Below are 24,209 nucleotides of genomic sequence, written 5' to 3'. Positions count from 1 at the left end.
CAACAGGTCAGTCAGGACTTAGACAACAACATTGATCTCTTTGCATCCAACTTTTAAAATCGATCAGGTCACACAATCGAGAAAACTCAGGGCCTTGGTTATAGCCTGGAACAAGCACCTGGTGTTATTCCTGGCAAGGGAAAACTCCAAGCCATATTAAAAATGCTAAACAATCTTTCCCCCAAAGATTCTACTAGGCTACTTCCCTAAGGACTGAACACACACACACACACACACACACACACCTGTCCTGGAAGAGGCGCAGGGCCTCATGAGCCCAGATGCGGATGAGACCCTCCACAGGGAGTGTCTCCAGGGGCCGCAGGGCCTCGAAGATGCCCCTCACCCAGCGGGACATCTCACGGGGAGAGTAGATGTAGTGGGGCTGAGTGTCTTGGGTGAAGCGTTCCTGTAGTGGACAGAGGGTCATGCTCCATGAGGACAAAAAGGTCAGTTCCCTTACAGCACATCTAATCTACCCTGGTCCTGGATCAGTTTGTGACGTTTTGCTAACAACCAAAGGTTTTGGCAAGATGGCATAAACTGATCTGGGACTAGGCTACATCCTATCCCACCATTGTGTTCAGCACTATAAAAACCGGACATTGAGAGTGATTCCTATAGTGACTCTTATACAAGACATATTTGTGAGGATGTTGTACCATAGAAATGGCTGCTGCTACTACTGCAGATAACTGTAAATACTACATTAGATAATAATACTACTGTTGATAATACTGGTGCTGTAGATCAGCCTTTCTTAAAGTATGGGTCATGACCCAAAATGGGTGGCGACATGTCAGAGTAAAAAAATAAATATATCTAAAAAAAAAAAAAAAAAATTTGCAACTCAGGGTCTGAACTTACTGTTTAGAGTCAGAATAGTAGAATACACCATTTAAAAATTTGGTTTTGGATCAGCAGTTTCTCTCTTGTTTCATCAGTCACTGACAGTTAACTATTTTTAGATGAGTATGTTAGTCTAAGCCAGCCATCTAAACTAATTGTAGTCGAATACCGACCGGGCACGCGCCCAGGGGCCCTGACCTCCAGGGGGCCCCCCATTGATTTTGTTAGTCAGTCAGATATCAAAATAACATGACATAAGTCATGGCAAAATTTGATAATACTCAAAATACTTCTACTACTTTATCCGTTATATGCAAGCTCTTACCTGAGACATAGTGTAAAACTCCACCATGGCGGCGGTGAGTGGCTCAGCGAAGGTACGCAGCGAGGGGATGAGACGCAGCATGGCCCGGTTGAAGGTGCCATAGATCTGAGTGAGGGAGGCGGGGCCGGGGTAGTCCACGTACACCACTGGCACGTGGCGCAGGAACCTGGAATTCAAAATAAATCACACAACAGTTACTCATCATTCAAAACCGACCACAGTGAATCTAGTCCGGGGTCGTATTCATTCGGCACCAAACGGTAGAAAACTGACTGAACCGGGTAGGGGACTACTTATACCTATACGAAACTCTCCTTTTTCTGCTTCAAACGTTTTGCTACAGTTCGTCACATCGCTGTGTACCATGTGAGTCGCTACTACTAAACAACACCTAGGATAAAGCTACATGGTCTCAGAATGGACATAGGTCATGTTGGCAGTGTACCTGTGGGTGAGGGGCTTCCTGCCGGGGTCTGTGGGGGGGTTACAGGCTCCCACAAACTGGATCCTCTCCAGCTTGACCCAGGTCTGGTCTGAGGTGCGGTAAAAGCCTCCGTGCTCCACCATCTGCAGGGGGAACCACCAGAGGAGGGTGAGCTAATACTCACGCAGGAACTCAGCATAACACAGGCCTTAGTGCAGGGGGTAGGAAACCCTGTTCCTGGAGTGCTGCAGGCAACACATCTGACCAACAGATAAATGATCAATTCAATGATGTCCTAAATTCAACACACGTCGGTTAAATCAAAAAACATGAAGTGCCTGTGACCCTCCAGGACCAGGGTTGCCGATCCTTGCCTTTGTGTTTAACATCAGAACACACCGGCCCATTCTCAAATAGCATCCTTCCTGGTCTCGCTTTGCTTCAGTATCACTGATAGGTGGGAAAGGCCATTAAGGAAAGAGTCATTTTTAACCTATTGAGACACAGCCAGTACATGTGTTTGTACACGCTGAGATCGCCTCACCTGTCTGAGGAAGGAGATGACCCTCTGGGTACCATACTTGTCCATGTCAGGCAAGTTGATCTCATCACAGAAGAGCACGAGCCACTTGCCCAGCTGCACGGGGGCCAGGACCACACCGTTGGGCGTGCGACGGTACTCGCAGTAGTGATCAAAGGTCTTTAGCAGCAGCTCCGGAGTGGTGGCACTGGAGAAGTTCAGACCCACAACCTGGGAGCGGAGGTGAAAGGGTTAACTTACGCAGGAAGATCTATTATTCATTTGAACGACTCATTGGCACACTTGAAGATTTTAGCCTCTGGTCCAATGTCCACAGTAGCATACTTATTGTGGTATTAGCAATGTATTGGGTATGTATTCCAAGTGGACATTGGAAGCTGACCTAAGTCCAGCTCTAGGGTGACCAGCTGAAGACATGCAGGGTGTCCCGGCATTTGTTCCAATTCAGCACAAAACAAAAATCACGTTTCTCAATATGCATACTACCGTGCTCCACACTAACGCGCCGAGTGCATTCTCCGAGGGCGTTCTTGAGAACGCATAAAACATGACATTTATTTTAATACATTTTGAGTAATTTTTTACGCGTTTGCCTCGTATTTCTTTGCATTCTTTCAGTTGAAGCTTGCAACGATGCATGCTTCAAAATACGTACAAACGGAGTACGCATTTGATAACTGTACTCTGTTGCGCATACTTTGATTCGGACTCATACTCCGACCCTCCAGTAGTATGCATTTTGAGAAACACCCCATGACTCAGACCATGGTAAGTTTGGACTACAATTGACACCCACAGATCTAGCGCCATCTAACCCTAGTAAACAGCATTCCTGATGGGACCACACTTACCTCCATGTCAGGCAGAGCTCGGAGGGCGCTGAACAAGGTCATGGTTTTACCCGAGCCGGGCGGGCCGCAGAGGACCAGGGGCTTGTGCTCAGCCAGCCAGGTGTAGAGCAGGGCTTCGTGGCGCACCGTGTCCAGGGTGGGTACCACGACATCCGGGCTAGCCACCTTGTGGGTCTCCACTTCGATCTGGGGCACCTTGCCCTGCCACGACTGCCACTCGCCGGAAATGGTGACCTGACGGGAAGAAAAACAAGGAGGGTTGGAGTATAATTCTAGGGACAAGTGGTTTTCCTAGTTAGCTCAGGAAAACAGGAAAAACTCAGGTCTCCTGTCAGGGCCTAACACAGGCCACATGCCGGTAGAGTTTGGCATTGGCGGGTAAAAATGATATTTCACCAGCCAAAACGGCAGGTGGTCAGGGCTCCACAGTGCAAGTATTTCATTAGTCAAATATGATCACATTTATAGTAATAGTAGCCGTCTTAAAAGTCTTTTTGCCGTTTTGTTTCATAGCTGGTAAATGGGGGGGGAAGAAAATAATAATAATTAATATATATATATATATATATATAGCACCAAGAACTATGAATCCTCACTCTGCAAACACTGCCTCACTTGGGGCTGTGCACACATGAAGAGCTGAGTGAAAGATTTCATTTTTCTACTGAGGTGAGACTTTGTCCTTGTGTTTCCCAGCTATTTACATAGAAAAACAACTTAGCTTGTGAACAAAACTATGTTTTAGTTTCAACAGCTAGGGAAGAGAAGACCACGCTTCTACTAGTCAAAATCTCACGGGCACAAACATGACTTGAGTTACGTTACCACGGTAACATTTGTCTCATCTGCTATATTTTGGCTAAAAGACTAAGGTCACAAAAAATGAAATTAAACATATCACATTACCTCTTACTAGTAATACATATGTTTTAGAAATATTACAAAGCATGCTCATCCATTTGTGTTTTGTTGGTGTCATTTTAGCAGCAAATAAATACAAATTTGTCTGGCAAAATTTCTGAGTGGTTGGTGAACCAAATTAATTTAATTTGTAATGATTAATTTAATAGTTAAAGTTAATTTTAAGCCCTGGCTCCAGTTATACCACAGGATTAGAAAAATAAGAAAAAGGAAAAATAAAGTTTTGAATTTTAATGACAGTTAAATGGGTGATCCACTTTGTTATTCAGCTTGATGATCTGAGATTCAAGAGCACATCCATTCCTACCTCGTAGTCGATGATGGGCACGTTGGGCGCAGAGGGCAAGGGCACAGTGGTGATGCGGCGGATATATTCACCCAGCTCGCCACGTATCTTCAACCGGCCGTCGCCTGAGAAGGACCACAGCACGGCGTAGATCAAGTACCTCTGTGGACCCACCAGGCAGAAATATGGTTAACATTTATAAAAAACCCATTCATTATTTTCTCTAATATATTTTTGTACAAAAACCTTCATTCTCTGGGTTAAGTCTCCAGTCTGACAGGATAGTTTCAACTCAATCAATCCACCAAGTGAATTGAAAAAACATTTGCACCCCCCCCCCCCCCCAACTACTCGATTCTTAAACTGCAATTTCAATTAATCTCCTAAACTTAAATGAATTAAAATGGAATTGACACCAAGCCCTGGGGGGACTCCATTTAGCCTCCCCACAAGCAGGAGGCGCTGTGGCACCGCTGACTGACCTGCATGTAACGCTCCAGCTGGTCGTTGGGCATGGGGAAGTCAGAGTGGTTGTTGTTGTAGAGCGCCACGTTGCGGCAGGCCTGGTGCAGCATGGAGAACAGGGAACCCATACAACGCAGCCGCGTGAAATCCATGATGTGCTCCATCTTGGAGGCGTGCTCCAGGGTCTTGATCACCAGCCCAGTGGAGGTGAAGTATGGCTGCAGGATGGCCGCCGTGTCCCTCTGGATCTGGAGCGAGAGAGAAAGAGAGAGAGGGGACAATGGGGAGTGTTACAAGGCTGTTAACGTAACGCGAGATGAGCAAGGGCTGTGTTCAGTACGGAGAAAATGTTTTCCAACAGAGTGAAACAAGTGTTTTGTTATGGTGCGCCCTACTGAACAGGACCCGGGTAACTACAGTACCAACCTGCAGCATGGGGGAGGCGGTCTCCTCGCCCTCGTCCTCAGTGCCCTTGTGCATGCGGAAAGCCTCATCTTCGCCCTCGTCCAATGGGATGCTGCGCAGGCGCGCCAGGAAGTGGTTGAAGATCATGTCAGTGCTGAGCACGTCTTCGCTGAACCAGACCATGCCACAACGTGACACAGTGGCCAGGGTGGCATACTTCAGATCCTGCACCTCGAACATGATGCGCACCTACAGACACCACATTATGGAGTTATGAGAGGAATGCTGATGTCACAGGCCCAAATGTAAAATTGTTCTAAAGGTAGTCCCCTTTGGACCAATAAAAAGCTGGCGCTGGAACACACCCAGAGAAAATTGTTTAGTGTAGAGGTGCTGACTAAATGGTGAATAAACTGTAAGCTATAGAAATAAATAAAAAGAGTCGCACACACACACACTTTCTAGATCTTTTTTTTGGACTAAAAGATAAATGACCAGTTTTATTCAATGGCGCAGTTTCACAGACTCAAATTAAGCCTCCACCTGGACTAAAACTGAATCAGTATGCGCAAGTGTGTTTCAAATGTTGACTTCATAGGGTGACCATATTACAGATGTAAAGCTCATGTCATGGTACTGGATTTTTTTCATTAAAAAGGATCTGGCTCGAGGGACACGACATACGTTTGGCGGCAGGCTGAGACGCTCTCCGTTGGGCAAGGTGAGCAACTTGTTGTCGTCCAGCACAGAGTTGAGATTCTCTACCCACTCGGGGTCCACGTCACCATCGAAGATGATCCATTGCCGTTTCTGCAACTCGCCTCTCACGTTGTCAATGATCCTGGGATGAAAAATCCCCAAAACAAATCGATTAACTAATTGACTGGATTTGTATATATAAAAAGAGAAAACCTTCTGAGTGTCATCAACCTGACATTGACAAGAGACACCATGTGAGGATATGACAGAACTGAAGTGACTTGGTACGCAGAGAGAACAAGAGGGCTTAGTACGGAGCCCTGGGGGACACCAGTCGTGTCGCGAGACCATGTGGTGCTTAAAAATCAGCACATTTCATAGAATGGCTTGAACAACGATACATTACATTGAAGCCTGCTAATACTTACTTCCTGAGCACGTGTGTGAAGAGCCCATCGGTCCACTCGCGTGTGTTGGGGTCCAGGGTTCCGTACAGGTGGTCCTTGCTGATGGCCTTGGGGTCGATGATGTGGGCCACACCTTCCATCCCCTCCAGGCGCTCCAGGGCCTTGAGGAGCACCCTCCAGGCCATGGTCTTGCCACTGCCAGAGGGTCCCACCATCATCAGGCCGTGGTTGATCTGGGTGATCTGGTACAGTTGGAGCACCTGGAATGATATGATATGGTTTAACATTACAGACTTGACACTTGCTGACATCTTGGGAGTGCAGACAAACTTGATTTTCAAATTCAGACATTTTAATCAATGTCGGCACCAAAGGTTCTAAGGGAATTACATTCAATTGAGAGTTAAAAGTAGTAACAACACTGTATATCATAACGTAAGATAGATGTACTATTGTAAAGTGGTTGTTCCACTGGATATCATAAGGTGAACGCACCAATTTGTAAGATAGATGTACTATTGTAAAGTGGTTGTTCCACTGTATATCATAAGGTGAATGCACCAATTTGTAAGTCGCTCTGGATAAGAGCGTCTGCTAAATGACTTAAATGTAAATGTCATAGATGTAACAATTGTCATCAGGATAAAGACAGAGTTTGGCAAAACCAAATCAACACTACTGGTCAAAAGTTTTAGAACACCTACTCATTTAAGGGTTTTTCTTTATTTTTTTCTATTTTCTACATTGTAGAATAATAGTAAAGACATCAAAACTATGAAATAACACATATGGAATCATGTCAAAATATATTTTATATTTCAGATTCTTCAAAATAGCCACCCTTTGACTCAATGACAGCTTTGCACACCTTGAATGAGTAGGTGTATATTTCTGGGTGAAACCATACCGAATGAATAATTAGGGATTACATTACGTACCTTCTCAACCCACATGCTGCCCACGTCGTCTCCGTCTCCATAGGTGAGGAACATCTCGGCGCAGACCTTGCGGAGCTCTTCGCGCAGAGCCGTCATCTCGCCGCGCATGTACTGCACGCCGGGGAAGACATCCGACAGCAGGCTGAACAGCAGGGGGATGTCCTCAGCCACCAGCTTGGGTACCATGGTCTCACACACACTCTGGATCAGGATCTGAACACAGAGACACACACAGAGGTTAGGTGACATCCCTTTCTAGAGGTCCTATCCCTTCCACAGGGACACACCTTCTAGGTTAGGTGACATCCCCTTCTAGGTAACAGAAATGCCAATATTGGCAGTCCTTTTAATCTTTATACTTTGGGTGGCATGGTCTCCTAACCCAGTGTAAGAAAATATGGCTCATGGGATTAGCTGGTGGTCATACAACTGGAAGTGTATTGTGACTGTAGTTTTAGTATGTTTTTAATGCTGCAAAAAACTGAATAGAGAAAACCCAAAGATTCTTCAGTTCATTTACCTCCTGTTCGGGGAGGTTCTCTGCGATCTCGTTCTCGTCCACGTTCTCGCCGCGCTCACGCTTATCCTTCTTGATCCTCTGGATGCGTTCCCGCTTCACGTTCCCGGCGCTTACCAGCACGCTCTTGAGAGCTCGCAGGCCAAAGTCGTAGTGACTCTGGGAGGACAGCTGTTCGTCGCACAGCCTGCAGGTGCACAGAGAGAGAAATAGATTTTCAGTCAATGAGAAGGAACACAAAACCAATAGAGTGGAGCTTTCAGTGTTAGTAGTGCTGGCATGCATGAAAGATTTCCCATTATTTGATCTCTCAAATGTTGTTGGAAATATGCAGCAGAAACGATATTAACCCTCCCACCCCCCGAGCTTCAAGCCCTGGCCTGGTTGAGTACAGGACATACTTGAAGAAGGGCACGATCTTCTTGGCCAGGATCTCTGCGGTGCGGAAGCCCTGTGAGTAGAGCATGACCTGGGCGATGAGTTGGCGGTCAGGCTTGGTCATGGCCAAGGAACGGAACAGCTTCTTCAGATTGTCGGGCAGGTTTGAGCGGCCGGCGTAGCCGGGGTTCATGGTGATGAAGATGGCCATGTCGGGGCTCACCTTCACCTGCTTGTTGAGCAGTTCGCAGGTGACGGGAGCGCCTGGAGAAGGGGGAAACGATGACATTGTTTAACTTACATTCTTAAGTGCAACGCCATATGAAAACATGCTTGGTTTGAAATGAACGATGCGATATTATCAGTCATTCAACATTTGATGTTTTTTTTTATGACATTGGGCCACTCGGTCAATACATTTTCATGGACTAAAAAGCACTTTCAAATGAAATTCGAAGAAGGTATTAATGAGTCTGGAGATACGTACTGCGGTCTCGGTTGGGGTTGCTGTGCTCCCTCAGGGCCACCTGGATGAACTGGACCTGCTGTGAGACAGCCGACAGCATCCTCTCCTCCAGACGATTGAACTCGTCAAAGCAGCCCCAGGCGCCTACCTGGCACAAGCCCACGAAGATACGACCCATCGCCTGGAGACAGATAAACAGATCGTCTTTAAAAAAAAAGAAGAAGCTTCTCTGATTCTGAAAATAACATTAAACCAAGATTAGCCTCTTTTAGCGTAAAGTATCAGTCAGTATTAGCGTACCTGGAAGTCGAAGGTCTCGTCACAGTTGAAGACCAGGACAAAGCGTCCCAGCTGGTGACCCAGAGCCTTCACAGACTCGGTTTTTCCAGTTCCGGCGGGCCCTGGGAAAAAAAAAAAGAGTGAAAATTCACCTGAGGATATGCTATAAAGTTGCAACTCAGTTTGGCTTTCAGAATTTAAACTGTCTACTTTATTGGCTATGTAGAGTCTAGAGCAGGCCTGGGCAATTCCAGTCCTCGGTGGTCTGATTGGTTTCACACTTTTCCCCCCATCCCTAGCAAACACACCTGATTTAAACAAATTACATTTTTAACTGAAGATCATGATTAGTTGATTATTGGAGTCAGATGTGTTAGCTGGGGAAAAAGTGTGACACCAATCAGGCCCCCCCGAGGACTGGAGTTTCCCCAAGCCTGGTCTAGAGAGTGGCATGCAGTTCTTGGAGCATACCAAAGGGAGCTCCACCGAACCTGGCCTCCAGGGCCTGGGTCATGGTCAGGTAGCAGCGGTCGGTCAGAGGGGTCTGGACCAGCTTGTCCTGGACTCCTAGGTACTCAAAGCCATAGTTGAACTTGGCGTTGGCCATCTGGATGGACAGCTGCTGAAGCACGTCCGTCTGCTTGGGGTCAAAGTAGAAGCGCATCTGGCTGAGCCACTCAAACGACTTGGGGTTGTCGACCTTGTTTTTGATCAGTTGCCTGGTCACGTCCCTCTGGTGGACCAGCTCAGTGATCTATAGGGAAGGAGCACAAACAGTTTACTTTTTCATCCGTTTGGATAGTGGGACTATACTTCTAAGTGCTTAGAATTGGACTGACAGAGAAAAGCTTGATGCCGAAGTCTGTGCATTTAACAATAATAATAATAATAATAATAATAATCTTTGAAATCCTACTTGGAGAATGCTCTTCTAAAAAGCTACACCCATTTCTTCCAAACCAACTGGTCCAGAATGTCTGCCGATGTGTCATCTTCCACTCACCAGATGTTCCAGCTTCCTCCTGCGGAGTGGAGGCTGCTCCATCAGCACGGTGTCGGCCAGCACGTTCAGGGTGGCCTCCACATTGGTCAGTACGCTCGACATGGGCGACATGTCCCCGCCACCCGAGATGGTGGTCAGAGCGGCATCCACTTTCTCAGACCAGTCGATCTGAGCCGACAGCACTACCAGCTGAGCCTGGAGTTAGTAGAGGGAGAGATATGGTTTTCAACATGTTTAATTGGTTCCAAGACCTTTGTGGGCGTTACTGGTCTGACTACAATTTTCATGGATATTCTTTTGGGGCTACTAACCGGATTACTATCGGTTAGCCCTTTTCACAAAAATATGTCACAAAGTGGTTATGTAAATAAAATTGATTGATGATAGTGGGTCATGGCCAACTTCTGTTGTGTCATTGCCGACTCAATTTCTGACTCAACATGATCATGGCTGGACTGCTGGATGAACAATAGCCCACGGCGACGTTCCGTACCTGGTATCGGTCGATCCAATCGATGTATTTATCGAGTTCGATGGAGTTGCCCTTGTTGAACGCGCCCACCTCTGTGACCGATTCGGCTAGCAGCTTGGCCAGAGTGACCCGCATCTCCTTCTCCACCAGGGTCAGCCAGTCGTTGATCTTGGGGTGCTCTAGGAGGTCCACGGGGGTCTTGTAGAAGATCTCCTCGCCCTCACGGGATGAGATGCCCAGCACCACAGTGTTTTCCTCATTCAGCAGGATGCTGGAGACGCCGGCGAACATCTTCTTGAAGTGCTTCTGTAGTTTGGCCACGTTCTTGCTGTTTCCGATGATCTCCAGTAAGTCTTCATCACCAACGAAGTAGAACCTGGTAAACATAAATAAACATGTGTATCCTGAATGTGTTGACCATCAGTCACTTTACAGGACTAAATGACCAGCAATTACTAATTTCTTCAATTGGGGGGGGCACTAAATATTACAGCTAAAAAAGCTTAGCTTGCTGCTTAGCCTATGCATATACAATCAAATAAATATATAATTTTATTTAAAAAAACAGTAAGAGTCAACAATACTTTATAGCTATATTATAGCTAACGTTAGCCAGCTAATGAGAAGCTGATATCTGCTGGATGCTTTCACGTTTAGTTTGTCTGGGTTTGTTGCTGTTAGCTAGCACATGGACAAGCACTACTGCAGTAGTCAAGACATGACACAAATTACCAACACAGGTGGATCCTTCCTTTATTTTTGCACTACACAAACGTTTATGAGAACAGTCAGCCCTCAAATGCTAGCTAACGTTAGCTTGCAAATCAGAGTTGAAAAATGCTGGCTAGCAAACATGAGATAGCAGGGATTTTAGCTAGCTAGGAATTTTAGTGAGCTATCAAACCTGTCTGGTGTGTTTGGTTAGCCTGCTAGCTAGTAGCCTGTGACGTGGGAAGCAAGGTTAGGAATTAAGCTAGTTAGCCTGTTATGCAGGCGATGACGCTAACCGTTTAGCTAGCAAGCTAAACATTTGGCTAGCTGGCGTATAAGGTAACTTTAGTTACAGCATGGTGAGGGTGAATTTAATTATTTCTTCAACATCTTGCTAGCTAGCAAGTTTATCTAGCTAGTTGTTGCCAAATGGTCTAGTTTTCTAGCTAGCAACATTAACAAAGCTAGCTGCACAGTCACATTGGCTAGCTAGCAACATGACATAATTTCTCTATTCAAGGCAGTGGAAACGCAATTCGAGCTAGCCCACGAAGGCCAGCCCAACCCAGGGTTGACTTTTAAGTGCGAAGCTTTAGATACGGCCCTCTCTTTTCAGAATTCAAACCAAGAGGTACGCTACAACAGCACTTGCTCTTGGTTTGAGCCATTTCTATTGAGAAAAGACCCTACACTTTAGACCGGATATAGGATTTCCCGGATTTTCCCAAAAACGGATGTCCCGCCCCAGGAAATGAGAAACAGGCCTATGGCAGATGCCACTATTAGAGACACGGATAACATCTTACCTGGGGAACGAGGACCTCTCCCTCTCCAGGTACTCTCCCAGGGCCTTCTGGATCTTTCCCAGCAGGTCGGCCAGCCTCTCCAGAGACCTCTGCACCCCCTGGATGTTCAGCACGTCCATCACCAGAGGAGACTTGGTCACCTTCTTCATCAGAGCCAGGAACTCTGTGCTGATGCTATATGGGAGAGAGAAAGAAAAGGTTGAGTAATGTTATCTTTGGGTGGCAGGTAGCCTGGCGGGTGGGAGCGTTGGGCCAGTAACCGAAAGGTTGCTGGATCGAATCCCCGAGCTAACAAGGTAAAAATCTGTTGTTCGGCCCCAGAGCAAGGCGCAGTTGCCGATGAAGTAGATGTCGATTAAAACAGCTCTGCCGCACCTCTCTGATTCAGAGGGGTTGGGTTAAATGCAGAAGACACATTTCAGTTGAACAACTGACTAGGTATCCCCCCTTCCCCTAAAAGCTTACCAAGATCTTTACCAAGTCCTCCTTACCATAGACAAGGTTCTTTGACCTATTCCCAATTTTAGGTGACAAGGGGGAACCTCAAATATTTCCTTGATTCCTTGCTTCCTTCACAAAATGTATTGGAGGAGAAGATCAGAAGGGAAGAACTACGGATCTTACCTCGAGAACCTCTGGGTCTCCACAGGCAGCAGGTGTTTGATGTCAGCACTGCCAGTGAAGATGCCCTCCAAGTAGACCCAGCGGCGCTGGACATCGATCCACACGTCAAACAAGGCCATGATCCGATTCAGCTTGTCCTCCCAGCTCATAGCATCTTCCTCAAACACCTGATGGCACAGAAGGAACCATTAATGCCTCATGGAGACCAGGACCATACCATGTATACTGTGTGTTCTTATACTATCCTGCAAGAACCAGAGACTGAGTCAAGACAAGAACTCGAGATCCAGACCAAGACCAGCCCAGACCCCTTGAGATCCAGGCCCAACCTCTTAAGAAACCAGATCCCATCACGAGACCAAAGCTGCATTTATATGATGTTCAGACCACAAGATCAAGAGTACATCTCTAGCAAGAACCCATTTCAATTGAAAACGTCCACCAACCTTGTAGTAAGGTGACAGCTTCATGGCCGACACGCTGTTGATGTGCTCCTTGACCTTGTTGAAGAGGTCGTCCCAGCCGCGGATCAGACGGCACTTGTTCTGGTAGTTGATTAGGTCCAGCTCATAGGCGTTCCAGACCTCACGGATCTGTCGCAGACCAATGGAAAAACAATACATCATCAATATTGCCACTTACTGTCATAGACATGACTTGATCACCAATTGGTCAAAAGGTGCACTAATATTGCAGTCTCTATGGACATACTTGACTACCCAGATATTAAATCCTTTTTCCTTTTTGTAATTGCGCTGCAGGGAACAATAAAGATTTGTTGAAATGGAATGTTGTGGTTACCTGTTTGAGGAACTCCTCCAGGGCCATCTCTCCCTGGGCCACCAGCAGCACGTCTCTCACCACCATCTCGTTCTTCTGCAGGTCCACGTCCCAGATCTGACCCAGGGTCAGCTCCGACAGCACCCAGTTCACGTGCAGACGCTTCATCAACTGCTTCCAGTGACGGTCCTTCAGGGCCTCCGACTTCAGCTCGATTACCAGCATGTTGATCTGAGTGACGGACAGTTTAGTGTTAGGATAGGAAACTCCACTCAGGTACATTGCAGACGTGATCAGTATGTTATTCAACATTAACATGTACAAAGTCCTTGTCCAAGCTTTTCCCATCCAAGAGGAATGTCAACCAGACATGGTTCAATCTTTTGTCTCAAGTAACTACTTTTCCATTGCAACAATGCAATGTCTAGTTTCGACTAGTACCGAGGGAGATACGGGGTCTTACCTTCATGTAACTCTTGAGAAGCCTCTGGACGTGCTCGTAGGACGCATACTGCCTTAGTCGAGCTGGGAAGTTCTTCAGCTCGTTTAGCAGGCCGTCTAAACTCTGACGCAGCTACAAAATCGGAAATACAGATACACATTACACTAACAGACTTGGCCCAATAGATAGGCCCAAAACAGACATTGTCCACAGTGTCCTTGATCACAAAGACAAATTAATCTTACCTTGCGTGGTTGAACAGAGACCCAGGGCTGCTCCTTGGCCTGGTCAATCTGCTCCCACACCTTGGACAGCTCTGACCACACCCCCTTCAGGTCCTGCAGCTCCTCCAGAGCCACCTACAGCACATAGAAACAGACCATACTTTAGCACCACAGAGGAGCATCTGAGGACATCTTACTGGGAAGTGACATGTTTGTATCGACAGATATAACAGGACTCCAGGCACAACGAGGCAAGGAGAACAACAATGCCAAATGCCGAGTTACTCTTGCACTGACTAATGAACAGTCCAAATGCAGTAGCGGCTGGCTGCAGATACCATAGTGCTGAAAAGTTAACACCTCTAGTTTAAAAAAGACAGGTGTGATAATCATACCTGAACTCTCTCCTCGCTGCCGCTCAGCAGGCCAGTGTCGGTCAGCTCCAAGGCCTCTTTGGCGCGGGAACACTTATCCCGGTCATCCTTCAGCCGGCCAAACTTGCCCTCGTAGATGGTGAGAGACTGGAGGGCCTCCTCTGGACGCAGGCCCCCCTATGGAACAATAGATCAGCTCAAATTCCAAGCGCAAAACTCATACGAATGATTAATGCAAAGATCAAACTAAACAAAACCATCATATATTAATATATATATATCAAACAAAAATGTATCTTAAATTATTTTCTCTTACAGCCACCGGTTTGGTCTTCTCCCAGTCGGCAAGGAGATCGATGGTGCGACCCTCCACAGCTTTGTCTTCCTGGACGATCTTCATCTGCAGGTTGGCCACCTGCTGCTGGATGGCCGTGTCCTTGCGCTTCATGATGTCGCTGAAGGCACCCCACTCGCCCTCGATGTTGTCGATGTACAGCCACGATGGCGGGAACTGGAAGCGCTGCTTCTCGAGAAGCCGCTGACCGTTGCGGAAAAGCTGTGAAGAAAGAAGTCAGGATTTTAAAAAGCCATCCATCTTTTCAGATCAAAAATCAAATGGACTCATCACATACAGTTTACAGCAGGGTAAAAAAGGGCAGTGAAATACTTGTGCTAGCTCCATCAACAATGCAGTACATTAATCAATAATTTCAAGTGAAAAATGACACGTATTAGAAGTAGTAGAGAGAGCAAGCATAGTAGCAATGAACTGTATTTAAAAATAGAAAGTGGGTAGTGGAATCAATAGTATATAATAGAACAGAAGTGTTGACTGTGCGAGTGCTTGTGCACGAGTTCTCACCCATGACAAGGATGAGGTCACAGCTTGTGAGGATCCTATGATTTTTTTTATTGTTTTTTACAGTACTTACATCCACGTTCTTCTCAAACTGCTTGATCTTGCGTTTGAGCGTCTGGACATAGGTGATGAAAGTCACAGCGTCTGAAGTGCTGGCGGTGTCCACGGAGTGCTGCTCCAGCTCTTGGCGCGACTGTGGTGGGACAGAAGAAGACATGGGAGTTGAAATCAGATAGACCAATAGTCTGCTCCAACAGCCACACTAACAGTTTCATGCTAGTTATGACATTGGAATATATTGCCAGTGACAACAATGAAACCAGTTTCTCTTGGCAGACAGGAGAGGGCTTACCTTGGAGATCTGGGAGTGGAAGTCCTGCATGTTGTTGCCCAGCATCTGGCCGAACCTGCTGAGAACCTCCTTGTGCCAGGAGTCATACTTCAGGTTCACCTTGGACTGGACCTGGAGTTGAACAAAGTAGATAACCAATCTGCATCACCACATTTGTAGGCAACAATACATCTAATGAGCGCACAACTGAACAGAACAGCAGAAGTTGCTCTACTCTACTGCTGAATCGTCAGTCTCTTTACCTTGCCATAGTCAATGACCACGGGCCCAAACTCCTTCTTGGTCTCGGCGTTGTCGAAGGTCCCCCTGGCTTTGCGGATCTGGACCAACAGGGCCTGCCACTTGGTCAGATCCTCCCCCAGGCGGTTGTAGATGTTCTCTGCCTGCATGTCCCACAGGCATTGGTACTGCAGCCACACCTACACAATAGAGACACGTGGGTGAGTGACAGAACCAATAGCTGAAGTGAACTCCATCTTGGGGTGAATCTCAATAATCGTTACTTGCTTCCTTGTGCTCAAAAGACTTTGGAGGACAAGGTACAAGGGGAGGAACCAAGGACACAAGGAAAGACAATTAAGAAAGAGATCCAGTATAATTTATGGGTGTTTCAAATAGCTAGCTGGCTAAATCTGGCACATATACAGAAATGTTAAGGACACCAATACATCAACTATCCCCATCACATCAATACGATTGATTGCATACCTTGACGTACTGCTCCACCTCGTTGACGTTGTCCTTGACCGAGTTGTAAGCCTCCTCCAGGGCTGCCGGGCCGTCTGGCATTCTTGTCAGGGCGTTCCTGTAGAACTTCTCCTCCTCAGACAGCTCATAGTGGACACCCACCTAGAGGCCAGGACACCAATACATCAACTATAGCAACCTATACCAAAACATCCCATGTACTCGTACCCAGCATGCTGGAGAGGCTAGCTTGATGATATCACTGAATTCAATACTAACTTGCTAAAGAAGCTAGCTAGGTGATAGCAATGAATTCAATACTAACTTGCTAAGGAAGCTAGCTAGGTGATAGCAATGAATTGAACATATAAAAGTGCTCTGCATGGCCTCCAGACCTGGTATCTCTGGCTCTGGATCCTGGGCAGAGAGAGGATGACCATCTTCCAGGCAAACATCTCCTGGTAGAGCTTGTAGCGACAGTCTTCGATGGGCGGGTTCAGGTAGATCACTTGGTTGGTGATCCTCAGCTCGTGCACAACGTTCTTTCACAAGTAGAAAAAAAAGAAGCATAATACGTTTCATAAACTGCAATTTGTGCCTTTGGGAAGACATTTTATATGTTATATTCTTATCAAATCAATCCTCCTACTGTAGTCTTGGACCCTTACCTTGATCTTGGGCTCTCCGCCAGGCTTGTGGCTGACTTGAGGGGCCTCTGTGTCCATGTCCACATCAGCCTTGTCCTCCATCTGACCCCGAAGAACCTGGGTCCAGGCCCTGAGCCCAGCCTGCAGACGCACCCCGAGGATCCTTTCAATCTACACACAGGGAAAATAAAATTTGTAATGAATATTGGTTCAATAAACCACTTTTTTTTTTTTTTTTACCAGAATAGGGACCAGCAGCAACAGAATAGGTGCTGGTATTTGTGGCCCCTACTGGTCATGTTCCAGGACAACTATCCGGCTCGAAGGACCATGAAAAAGAGTGTCAACTTGTAATTGGAGTACTTCAGAGAGAGGTGCCATTTTAAATACTGAATAGGAATTTCCTCAGGAATGTGACCAGCAGGACACAGGGTAAGAGCCTCAAGACACAACACAACACAGAAAGTATACTGGAGATTGCTGTAAGGGTTTTGCACAGACCTCAATGTCCAGCTTGTTGACCCAGATGGGTAAGTTAGAGTAGGAGTGCAGGTTGAGGTCATCCACAGCTTTCTGCACGCGGTTGAGGATCTCTGTGAAGGTCTTGTGTTCGTACATGCAGGTCTCGAGAGAGCGCACTTCAAGGTCGATCTTCTCCTCGATGAGCAGGAGGTCATCCACCTGGAAAACAAAAAGACATGAATATCATACATTCAGGGCGGAATGCGAACATACGATCTTCAAGTGCGGAACGCAAGTCTAGCATTGCTGTCAACTGCACGCTTAAAATAAAAAATTGCCAGCTGAGATCCAACCTTATGGTTCCAAAAAAACACTGACCTTCTCCTGGAAGTTGAAGACGGTCTCGGCCAGGCGCTGAACGTAGGGGTCCAGTTTGTAGGACTCCCAGACCAGGGCAATGCCCTCTGTGACCAGAGCCTGCACTTCCTTCTTGAGGCCGGCCACCAGCAGCGAGATTGAGATGCGCTCTTCCACCTTCTCGCAGGTGCGCTCGTACGTGCGCACGCTCTCGATCAGGGAGATGGCGAATGGATAGAGCTGATTAGCCTGGTGTGCCTTGTTGACGATGGCAAGCGGCACACGGAAGCTCAGCCACTTGAGGTTACGCACCTCCTTAGACAGCGTGATGATCTCTGGCAGGAAGTTGACCTTGAGCTTCAGCATGTTTCCTGTGCGACCGCGGGCCCGGCTGGTCTCAATGGTGAAGATGCGGCCCGACACGCCCAGGTTGCGCTGCTGTACCTTGCGTGCCCAATCGTCAAAGATCTCCTGGGTGTTGAGCTTGGCGCGGAAGCTGTCACCATCCTGCTTCAATTTGAGGCCCTCCACATGGTTCTCCCAGCCTTTGCCCAGCACGTCTTCCACACGCTTCATGTAGGCGGTCAGCTGCCGGTCGATCTGCTTGGCCCAGATGATGGAGCCCGACACAGGTGGCAGGTCACGCACGTGGCTCATCTTGCATGATTGGCTCTGTGGGTACTGCACCTTGAACTTGTCGTGCAGCGACTCAATGTCATCTTTGACTCGCTGGATGAGCTGCGTCTGGTACTCGCGGATGGCGCCGCGGATGTGGGGGCGCACGAACAGCGCGTTGAAACGTGAGAAGATACGGAACATCTCGTTGGCATTCTTGGCCGTTCCCAGCTGGTCACGGAGGCGGGCGGTGATGCGGGTCTCCACGCGGTCGATGCGCTCGTCGTAGCGCTTCATTGCGGCCTCCCAGGCCTCCATGCCCTCCTTGGACACATCCAGGCCATCCACCTCCTTAACGTTCTCATAGGCCAGGTTCACCTCCTCAATAGCGTTGGCGTCCGCAGCGTCGAACAGCACCTCCGCCACCTTCATCTCAGTGGGCTCCACCGCCTCACCTGGGGCGTGCTGGGGCACCGCAGACACCTTGACAAGGCAAAGAGAGAAAGATAACCTTTTAGCAATGACGTATGATATTACCATTTAGAAACCAGCAAGGGCGACTCTTGACCAAAACTGCAAGTCATTGTGGGGTGAGAGGAATTCCAGAACTGTATTAAGCCTACTCCTGGACTTAAAAGTATGCTCAATAGAGAATCTCCATCAAAAGTGGTTAAGTCCAGATATAAACTTAATCTGGGCCCATAACACCAACTCTCGAGGGGCACAAGCCATTGACAAATCTCCGTCTCTTTCTTACCTGAGGCCTGAGTACACGAACGATGACGGCCCTCAGCTGCTCGTGCTGCCTGCGGAAGCGCCTCATGTGGTCGAGGCGGGCCTGGAGCTTGCGGTGAGCTGGGCTCAGGCGCCACACCATCTTCAGGTTTTCCTCCCTCTTCCTCTTCACGATGTCTCTCAGCAGGACCTGCAGCTTCTCATATTCGTCCTCCCAGGTCTGGAAGACCTCGAAGCATGCCACCATCACCTGCAATGGGGTAGAAATTAGCATCAACTAAATGCTACTATCAACTAAATGCTATTAACTAAATGCTACTATCAACTAAATGCTATTAAGTCATGTCAATACAACAATATAGAAGAGTATAGGAATGTATAAGATGGGTTTCCTGACAAAACAAAAACCATGTGCACCCATCCATGGGGCGTAAGTCAGTGTGTGGTTGTGAATCTGGATGGCCAGATTGCTAGCAAGAACGACAAGAAACTGCCGCGTGGGGAATCGTAAGTAGCTCATTTCAACTCGTTTAATCTTGTTATTGGTACCATGTCTTGTTTTGACTGATGTCATGTCAATGCTAATATGGCTAAAATTCGCTTGCTAGCTAGCTAACCAACAACTAACAATGTATTTGAAAGACAAGTGGTCATTGTGCAAATGTATTCATGTTTTCAATAAAGATTGGGAGACGAAATATAGCTTACATGTTGTTGTCAATCTAAGCCAACTCTGTCCGTTTTTCCCCATAGTTGCACACGTCTCGTTTTTTTGTTGCCAAACAACCAACTCGTCTATGGAGTATTTGTAGCAGCTGCCACTGTAGACTCACCTTTTCAAACTCCTCATAGGCCACGTGCATGAGCTTCCTGGTGCCCAGCACTTTGAGGAGCTGGGAGCTGAGGTCTCGGGAGATGGCCTCCACCAGCCGCAGGGCCCGCTGAATGGGGTACTTGGTGTTACGGATCTTCCTCAGGTGGGTGAAGATGGCCACCAGCGCCTGGCGGATCTTATCCAGCTCAGTGGCTGACAGCAGGTCGTTCAGGGGGAAGTCCTTCATCAGGGGGTTGTAGTCGTTGACTGTCTCCACTGCCTGCTTCAGACCTGGGAAACAGATTGGGGGGAAACATATTCAAGTCATGAAGTCTAATAAAATTATGGCACGTTCTAAACATAGAATTAGAATACAAAAGAATCTCCATGGTTCTAAAGTAGTGATGTCAATCATAAAGTGGAAAATGTATATTGATCGAAGGTTTGAGTGACAAGTCCTCAAAAGAAAGAAAAAAAGGAAGTGGTTCCTTGTAATATCCAATTCATAAAGAGGTATTGGCGCTTGTTCCATCAAACACAACTCACCGGTGTCAGTGTCAAAGCTGACGGTGGCGTGGAAGCGCTTGCCGTGCTTTAGGATGTCCAGAGTGAGCAGCACTTCGGGGCTCTCCCTCTTCTCCTGGATGCGGTTCAGGGCGCGCTCCAGGTTCAGCCAGAAACTGATCTCCTGCAGGGCCGTCCCAGAGGCAGGGTCACGGTCCAGCTTGGTCACCTGACAGGAAGAGGAGGGTATTCAAAACAATCATTCAGACTAGCCGGAGAACACAAAAACCACAGTAAGAGATGCCTAATGCAACCAACAAGCCATGGTCATGTTCAGTCAGTGGCAAGCGTTTCAAAATGGAGTGAAGCGGGGAGGTACTAACTTATCGTGTTCAATATAAACACCATTTCCCCACCCCCTTGTAAAACGTTTTGCTTGAGTATGGCCTGCTACTGAACACCACCTGGCACCCAATTTCTCAGACAAGTCATTGTTTCGACCCTCACCTTCTGGATTTCCCGGATCCAACGGTTGACCCCCGACTGCAGCTGGTTGAGGAAGGTGGGGTCCTCCACCTTGTCGCCAAAGTCAGTGACCTTGGGCTTCTCACCGCGTTCGTAGCACGCCTTGGCGATGTTGAGGATGATGGGGTGGATGATAAGGCTGATCTCTGGGATCTCGATGTTCTGCTGCAGGTGTAGCAGGCCCATCTCCAGCTCTGCAATCTTCTTCTCCACAGAGGGAGCCATCTTGTCACCATCCCTGGACCAGGACAAAATGGAGCCATTATTAACCCACTGGTTATAAACGAGATGCGCAAAATATGAAAACAGTTTTACAAAACTATCATGATAGTCCACTTAGTTCCTGGTTTACCTGTCTGCCTTGCCAGATTCACGGATGTAGGACTTGAAGAAGGGAGCGACGGCATTGCTGATGAAAGAGTGCAGGGTCTCGTAAGGAGAATCCTCACTCAGAGTCAACACGCGCACCTGGGTCGATATGGGCTTGTCAGCGTCAATCACTCCAGTCCTCTTGATGAAAGCCAGACTGAAAAACAAGTTGTAAAATGTCATAATCCACATATGAATAAACAGGGATATAGGTTAGTTGATGTAGTATTATGCAATGTTAGGAACTGTTTCACCACAGTTTGATACACAAAGGTAGCACGTAGGGCAGGCCTATCTAACCAGGAAAATAATCAGTATAACTATTCCTAGGACCGTCTTAAAATGGAAATCATATGCCATCACAATCTCAAAATGGATATCACTTGATGATCTTGCGGTCAAGGATGACTCAGGGCTTAAAAACAGACTCAGCGACATGACAGTTCCACAAGCGGCAGGGTGAACCGAAGATATTGTAGACTGCAAGACAATGCACTCAGAGCGCATGTGCACGCTTCACTCTCCTACAATATGATAGCTTTCCAACAACTAGGAGGGGGGGGATTAGGTTCTCGCTTCACACTCTTTGTTGTTGCGTAATTCTCCCTGATACTGCCATTTACTTCCTGTATCATAAAAGTTCTTGCCTGTTGGACTTGAGCCCATAGTGGATGTCAATGTTGATGTTGTAAGAGATGCACTCCTTCTCTTCCTCTCCTTCATCCCCAACATCCTCTGAGGAGAAAAAAAAACAACAATGCTAGTCAGTGAAAGCACAGAAACATAGAAAAGGGTGTATGGCTTCAACCTACATTACCTAAAGCACAATATTTAGCATCCCGAAGAGGAAAGCCCATTCTAAGATATTAAAACACAATTAGAAAATAATTCAAATGAAAACAGCGGCATAATGTTTTAATGACATTAATACTTTAGCAACTAGCCTATTTAAGCCTACACTACAGTTTGTTCTTGGTGCAGACTGACTGCCATTGAGGCCATGAAAACAAAAAGGTAAGTGCTATAAAGTGTTGTGTTAGGGCCAAATGTTGGCAGGGCATTAGGGTTGGGCGATGTCTGGAATGATACCGTCCCATCCAAACATGGAGGTGGGGTGGGGGTCAATTTATATTGCGCACAGAGGGGTCAATTGGTGGGAAGAAAGCAATTTAAAAACATAAAGGACACATTGGTTATACTAGAACAGTGATTTGGTGCAAAATGTATTTAAAATTGTTCCTAAAGCCACAAAGAAAATCTCATTAAATAACTGTTCAAAACAGTGTTGGGCCTAGTTATGTTTATCTAATTAAGGCTGCAGAATGGTAAATAATTTCATGGTAGGACCATGTTTCTCGTCCATAAAAATACTCAGATCAGTTATATTATTAGCCTACCATTTAAAATGAATATTGAAGCAGTCAAGTGTAGGCTATTGTTATTTCAACTTGATTATCTAGGTAAGAGCAGCTGCGACATTCGTACATGCAGCTACTTTGACATTTTGATTATATCAAAAAAAAGAGAGCAAGTGACAGGATTTCACTTAGTAACTATAGTAAAGCCTCCCTCATGCAAAAATAAAATAAAACGGAATGAACACGGCTGACTTAGTGGGAAAGAAAAGCACATCATCGCCTGTTTGGCAGTTCTTCAGTTTCAGGTCGAATGGTGGTGAGCCAGCAGACCTGGCCGAAGTCACTTGCAGAAAGAGTCAGGGCAAAGGATGGACCAACTACAAACCTCCGTCAACAGTTACAAGTCCATCACCTGTTGAGTTCGCGACTCCGGGGCAGTAAAGGTGAACATGCTGGTGTTCCTTGCCAGAAACCTTTAGGTAGGCCATAGACATGGTAAAAAAAACAAAAAAAAACTAGACCTAAATGGTTCCTTACTGCGTTTTATAAATGTAGTCTATATTAAAATCCACATGCATCTTATTCGAAAGACAGTTGTGCTGGTCAGCGTGACTATAGTGGGGATTTATTGAAGCTCAATGTTAAAATAAACATTTACCTACCATCATATATATTACACCCAGCTCGATGAAAATGTACAAAATCAACTTGTCGAGGTACACACACACACTCCCCGCCTATAGTCATGATGCGTCCGGCCGTTACCGAGAACCACTATACCGGATTTTTTTACAGAGAACCACTACTTTGAAGAATCTCAAATATAAAATATTGTCTAACACTTTTTTTGGTTACTTTTTGATGATTCCATGTGTTATTTCATAGTTGTGATGTCTTCACTATTGTTCTAAAACTTTTGACTGTTAGTGTACACACACACACACACACACACACACACAGCGGTCTAAGGCACCTGTATCTCAGTGCAAGAGGCGTCACTACACCTGGTTCGAATGCAGGCTGTATCACATCCGGCCGTGATTCGGAGTCCCATAGGGTGGCGCACAATTGGCCCAGCGTCGTCTGGGTTTAGCCGGGATAGGCCGTCATTGTAAATAAGAATTTGTTCTTAACTGACTTGCCTTGTTAAATAAAAGGTTACACACACACACACACACACACACCAAAAAGTTATTTTGATGGCATTTACGAATGTCCCCATCACCAGTAAAACATAATCAAAACCTATTTCTTTCACTTACTTGCTGTGCTGTTTCGTTTTTCATTTGTTCAGTCGTTTCATTCTCAACCAGGATTTCTATGGAACGCCGCTTTATTACCAACGCGGTATTGTAAACACATCGTTCGTGGCCAGTGTTTGTAAACTTTTTTGTTGAGCTTTGACAGTGCTACGGATAGTAGTGGTGGCGCTTGGCTTGCACGTGCAAATTCAGAACACACAACATTCTATAATAGAACTGTTATTTGACATGCATCTTTTTTGACACAAAGACCCAAACGGCGTTCTATATTATGTTGTGAAGCTAATAGCAGTGACGCTATTACTGTGTAGGGCAACATCTGAACAATAGCGCACTTGGAAACATTCGTGTGTACCGGTGCTCGACCAGTCGCAAAAGCCAACATCACCCACGACAGATAACGGTTGATTGTCAAGGGCAATGAATTCCATTATCTTGGTGTTGATGGATTGCCGTCGTCGAGTTGTCTCGCTGAA

General features: G+C 46.6%; 1 protein-coding gene across 2 annotated transcripts in view; it reads right to left on the bottom strand.

The window, feature by feature from the left end:
• The window catches only part of dync1h1 (dynein, cytoplasmic 1, heavy chain 1), a 53,678-nt gene that overhangs the window by 23,229 nt on the left and 6,240 nt on the right, over positions 1 to 24,209 (bottom strand). For both annotated transcript variants that reach the window (XM_029730754.1, XM_029730756.1), the window contains exons 2-41: positions 21,761 to 21,848; positions 21,097 to 21,270; positions 20,727 to 20,982; positions 20,262 to 20,448; positions 19,735 to 20,006; positions 18,924 to 19,151; positions 17,573 to 18,649; positions 17,234 to 17,413; positions 16,754 to 16,903; positions 16,481 to 16,627; positions 16,107 to 16,247; positions 15,641 to 15,817; positions 15,399 to 15,509; positions 15,120 to 15,239; positions 14,504 to 14,743; positions 14,209 to 14,364; positions 13,835 to 13,948; positions 13,611 to 13,721; positions 13,169 to 13,378; positions 12,814 to 12,960; positions 12,368 to 12,534; positions 11,744 to 11,917; positions 10,248 to 10,602; positions 9,755 to 9,949; positions 9,223 to 9,505; positions 8,773 to 8,873; positions 8,494 to 8,653; positions 8,030 to 8,270; positions 7,632 to 7,815; positions 7,112 to 7,324; positions 6,195 to 6,433; positions 5,752 to 5,908; positions 5,089 to 5,316; positions 4,680 to 4,910; positions 4,219 to 4,359; positions 2,991 to 3,224; positions 2,143 to 2,349; positions 1,620 to 1,741; positions 1,175 to 1,340; positions 246 to 409 (exon numbers count right to left, since the gene is read on the bottom strand). In XM_029730754.1, the coding sequence (XP_029586614.1) occupies positions 246 to 409; positions 1,175 to 1,340; positions 1,620 to 1,741; positions 2,143 to 2,349; positions 2,991 to 3,224; positions 4,219 to 4,359; positions 4,680 to 4,910; positions 5,089 to 5,316; positions 5,752 to 5,908; positions 6,195 to 6,433; positions 7,112 to 7,324; positions 7,632 to 7,815; positions 8,030 to 8,270; positions 8,494 to 8,653; positions 8,773 to 8,873; positions 9,223 to 9,505; positions 9,755 to 9,949; positions 10,248 to 10,602; positions 11,744 to 11,917; positions 12,368 to 12,534; positions 12,814 to 12,960; positions 13,169 to 13,378; positions 13,611 to 13,721; positions 13,835 to 13,948; positions 14,209 to 14,364; positions 14,504 to 14,743; positions 15,120 to 15,239; positions 15,399 to 15,509; positions 15,641 to 15,817; positions 16,107 to 16,247; positions 16,481 to 16,627; positions 16,754 to 16,903; positions 17,234 to 17,413; positions 17,573 to 18,649; positions 18,924 to 19,151; positions 19,735 to 20,006; positions 20,262 to 20,448; positions 20,727 to 20,982; positions 21,097 to 21,270; positions 21,761 to 21,848 (8,248 nt within the window). The remainder of the gene's footprint in view (positions 1 to 245; positions 410 to 1,174; positions 1,341 to 1,619; positions 1,742 to 2,142; positions 2,350 to 2,990; positions 3,225 to 4,218; positions 4,360 to 4,679; positions 4,911 to 5,088; positions 5,317 to 5,751; positions 5,909 to 6,194; positions 6,434 to 7,111; positions 7,325 to 7,631; positions 7,816 to 8,029; positions 8,271 to 8,493; positions 8,654 to 8,772; positions 8,874 to 9,222; positions 9,506 to 9,754; positions 9,950 to 10,247; positions 10,603 to 11,743; positions 11,918 to 12,367; positions 12,535 to 12,813; positions 12,961 to 13,168; positions 13,379 to 13,610; positions 13,722 to 13,834; positions 13,949 to 14,208; positions 14,365 to 14,503; positions 14,744 to 15,119; positions 15,240 to 15,398; positions 15,510 to 15,640; positions 15,818 to 16,106; positions 16,248 to 16,480; positions 16,628 to 16,753; positions 16,904 to 17,233; positions 17,414 to 17,572; positions 18,650 to 18,923; positions 19,152 to 19,734; positions 20,007 to 20,261; positions 20,449 to 20,726; positions 20,983 to 21,096; positions 21,271 to 21,760; positions 21,849 to 24,209) is intronic.

This window comes from Salmo trutta, chromosome 33 (genome assembly GCF_901001165.1).
Source record: "Salmo trutta chromosome 33, fSalTru1.1, whole genome shotgun sequence".
Lineage (NCBI taxonomy): Eukaryota > Metazoa > Chordata > Actinopteri > Salmoniformes > Salmonidae > Salmo > Salmo trutta.
Note: the sequence above shows the minus strand (reverse complement) of the source record. Positions and strands in the feature narration are given on the sequence as shown.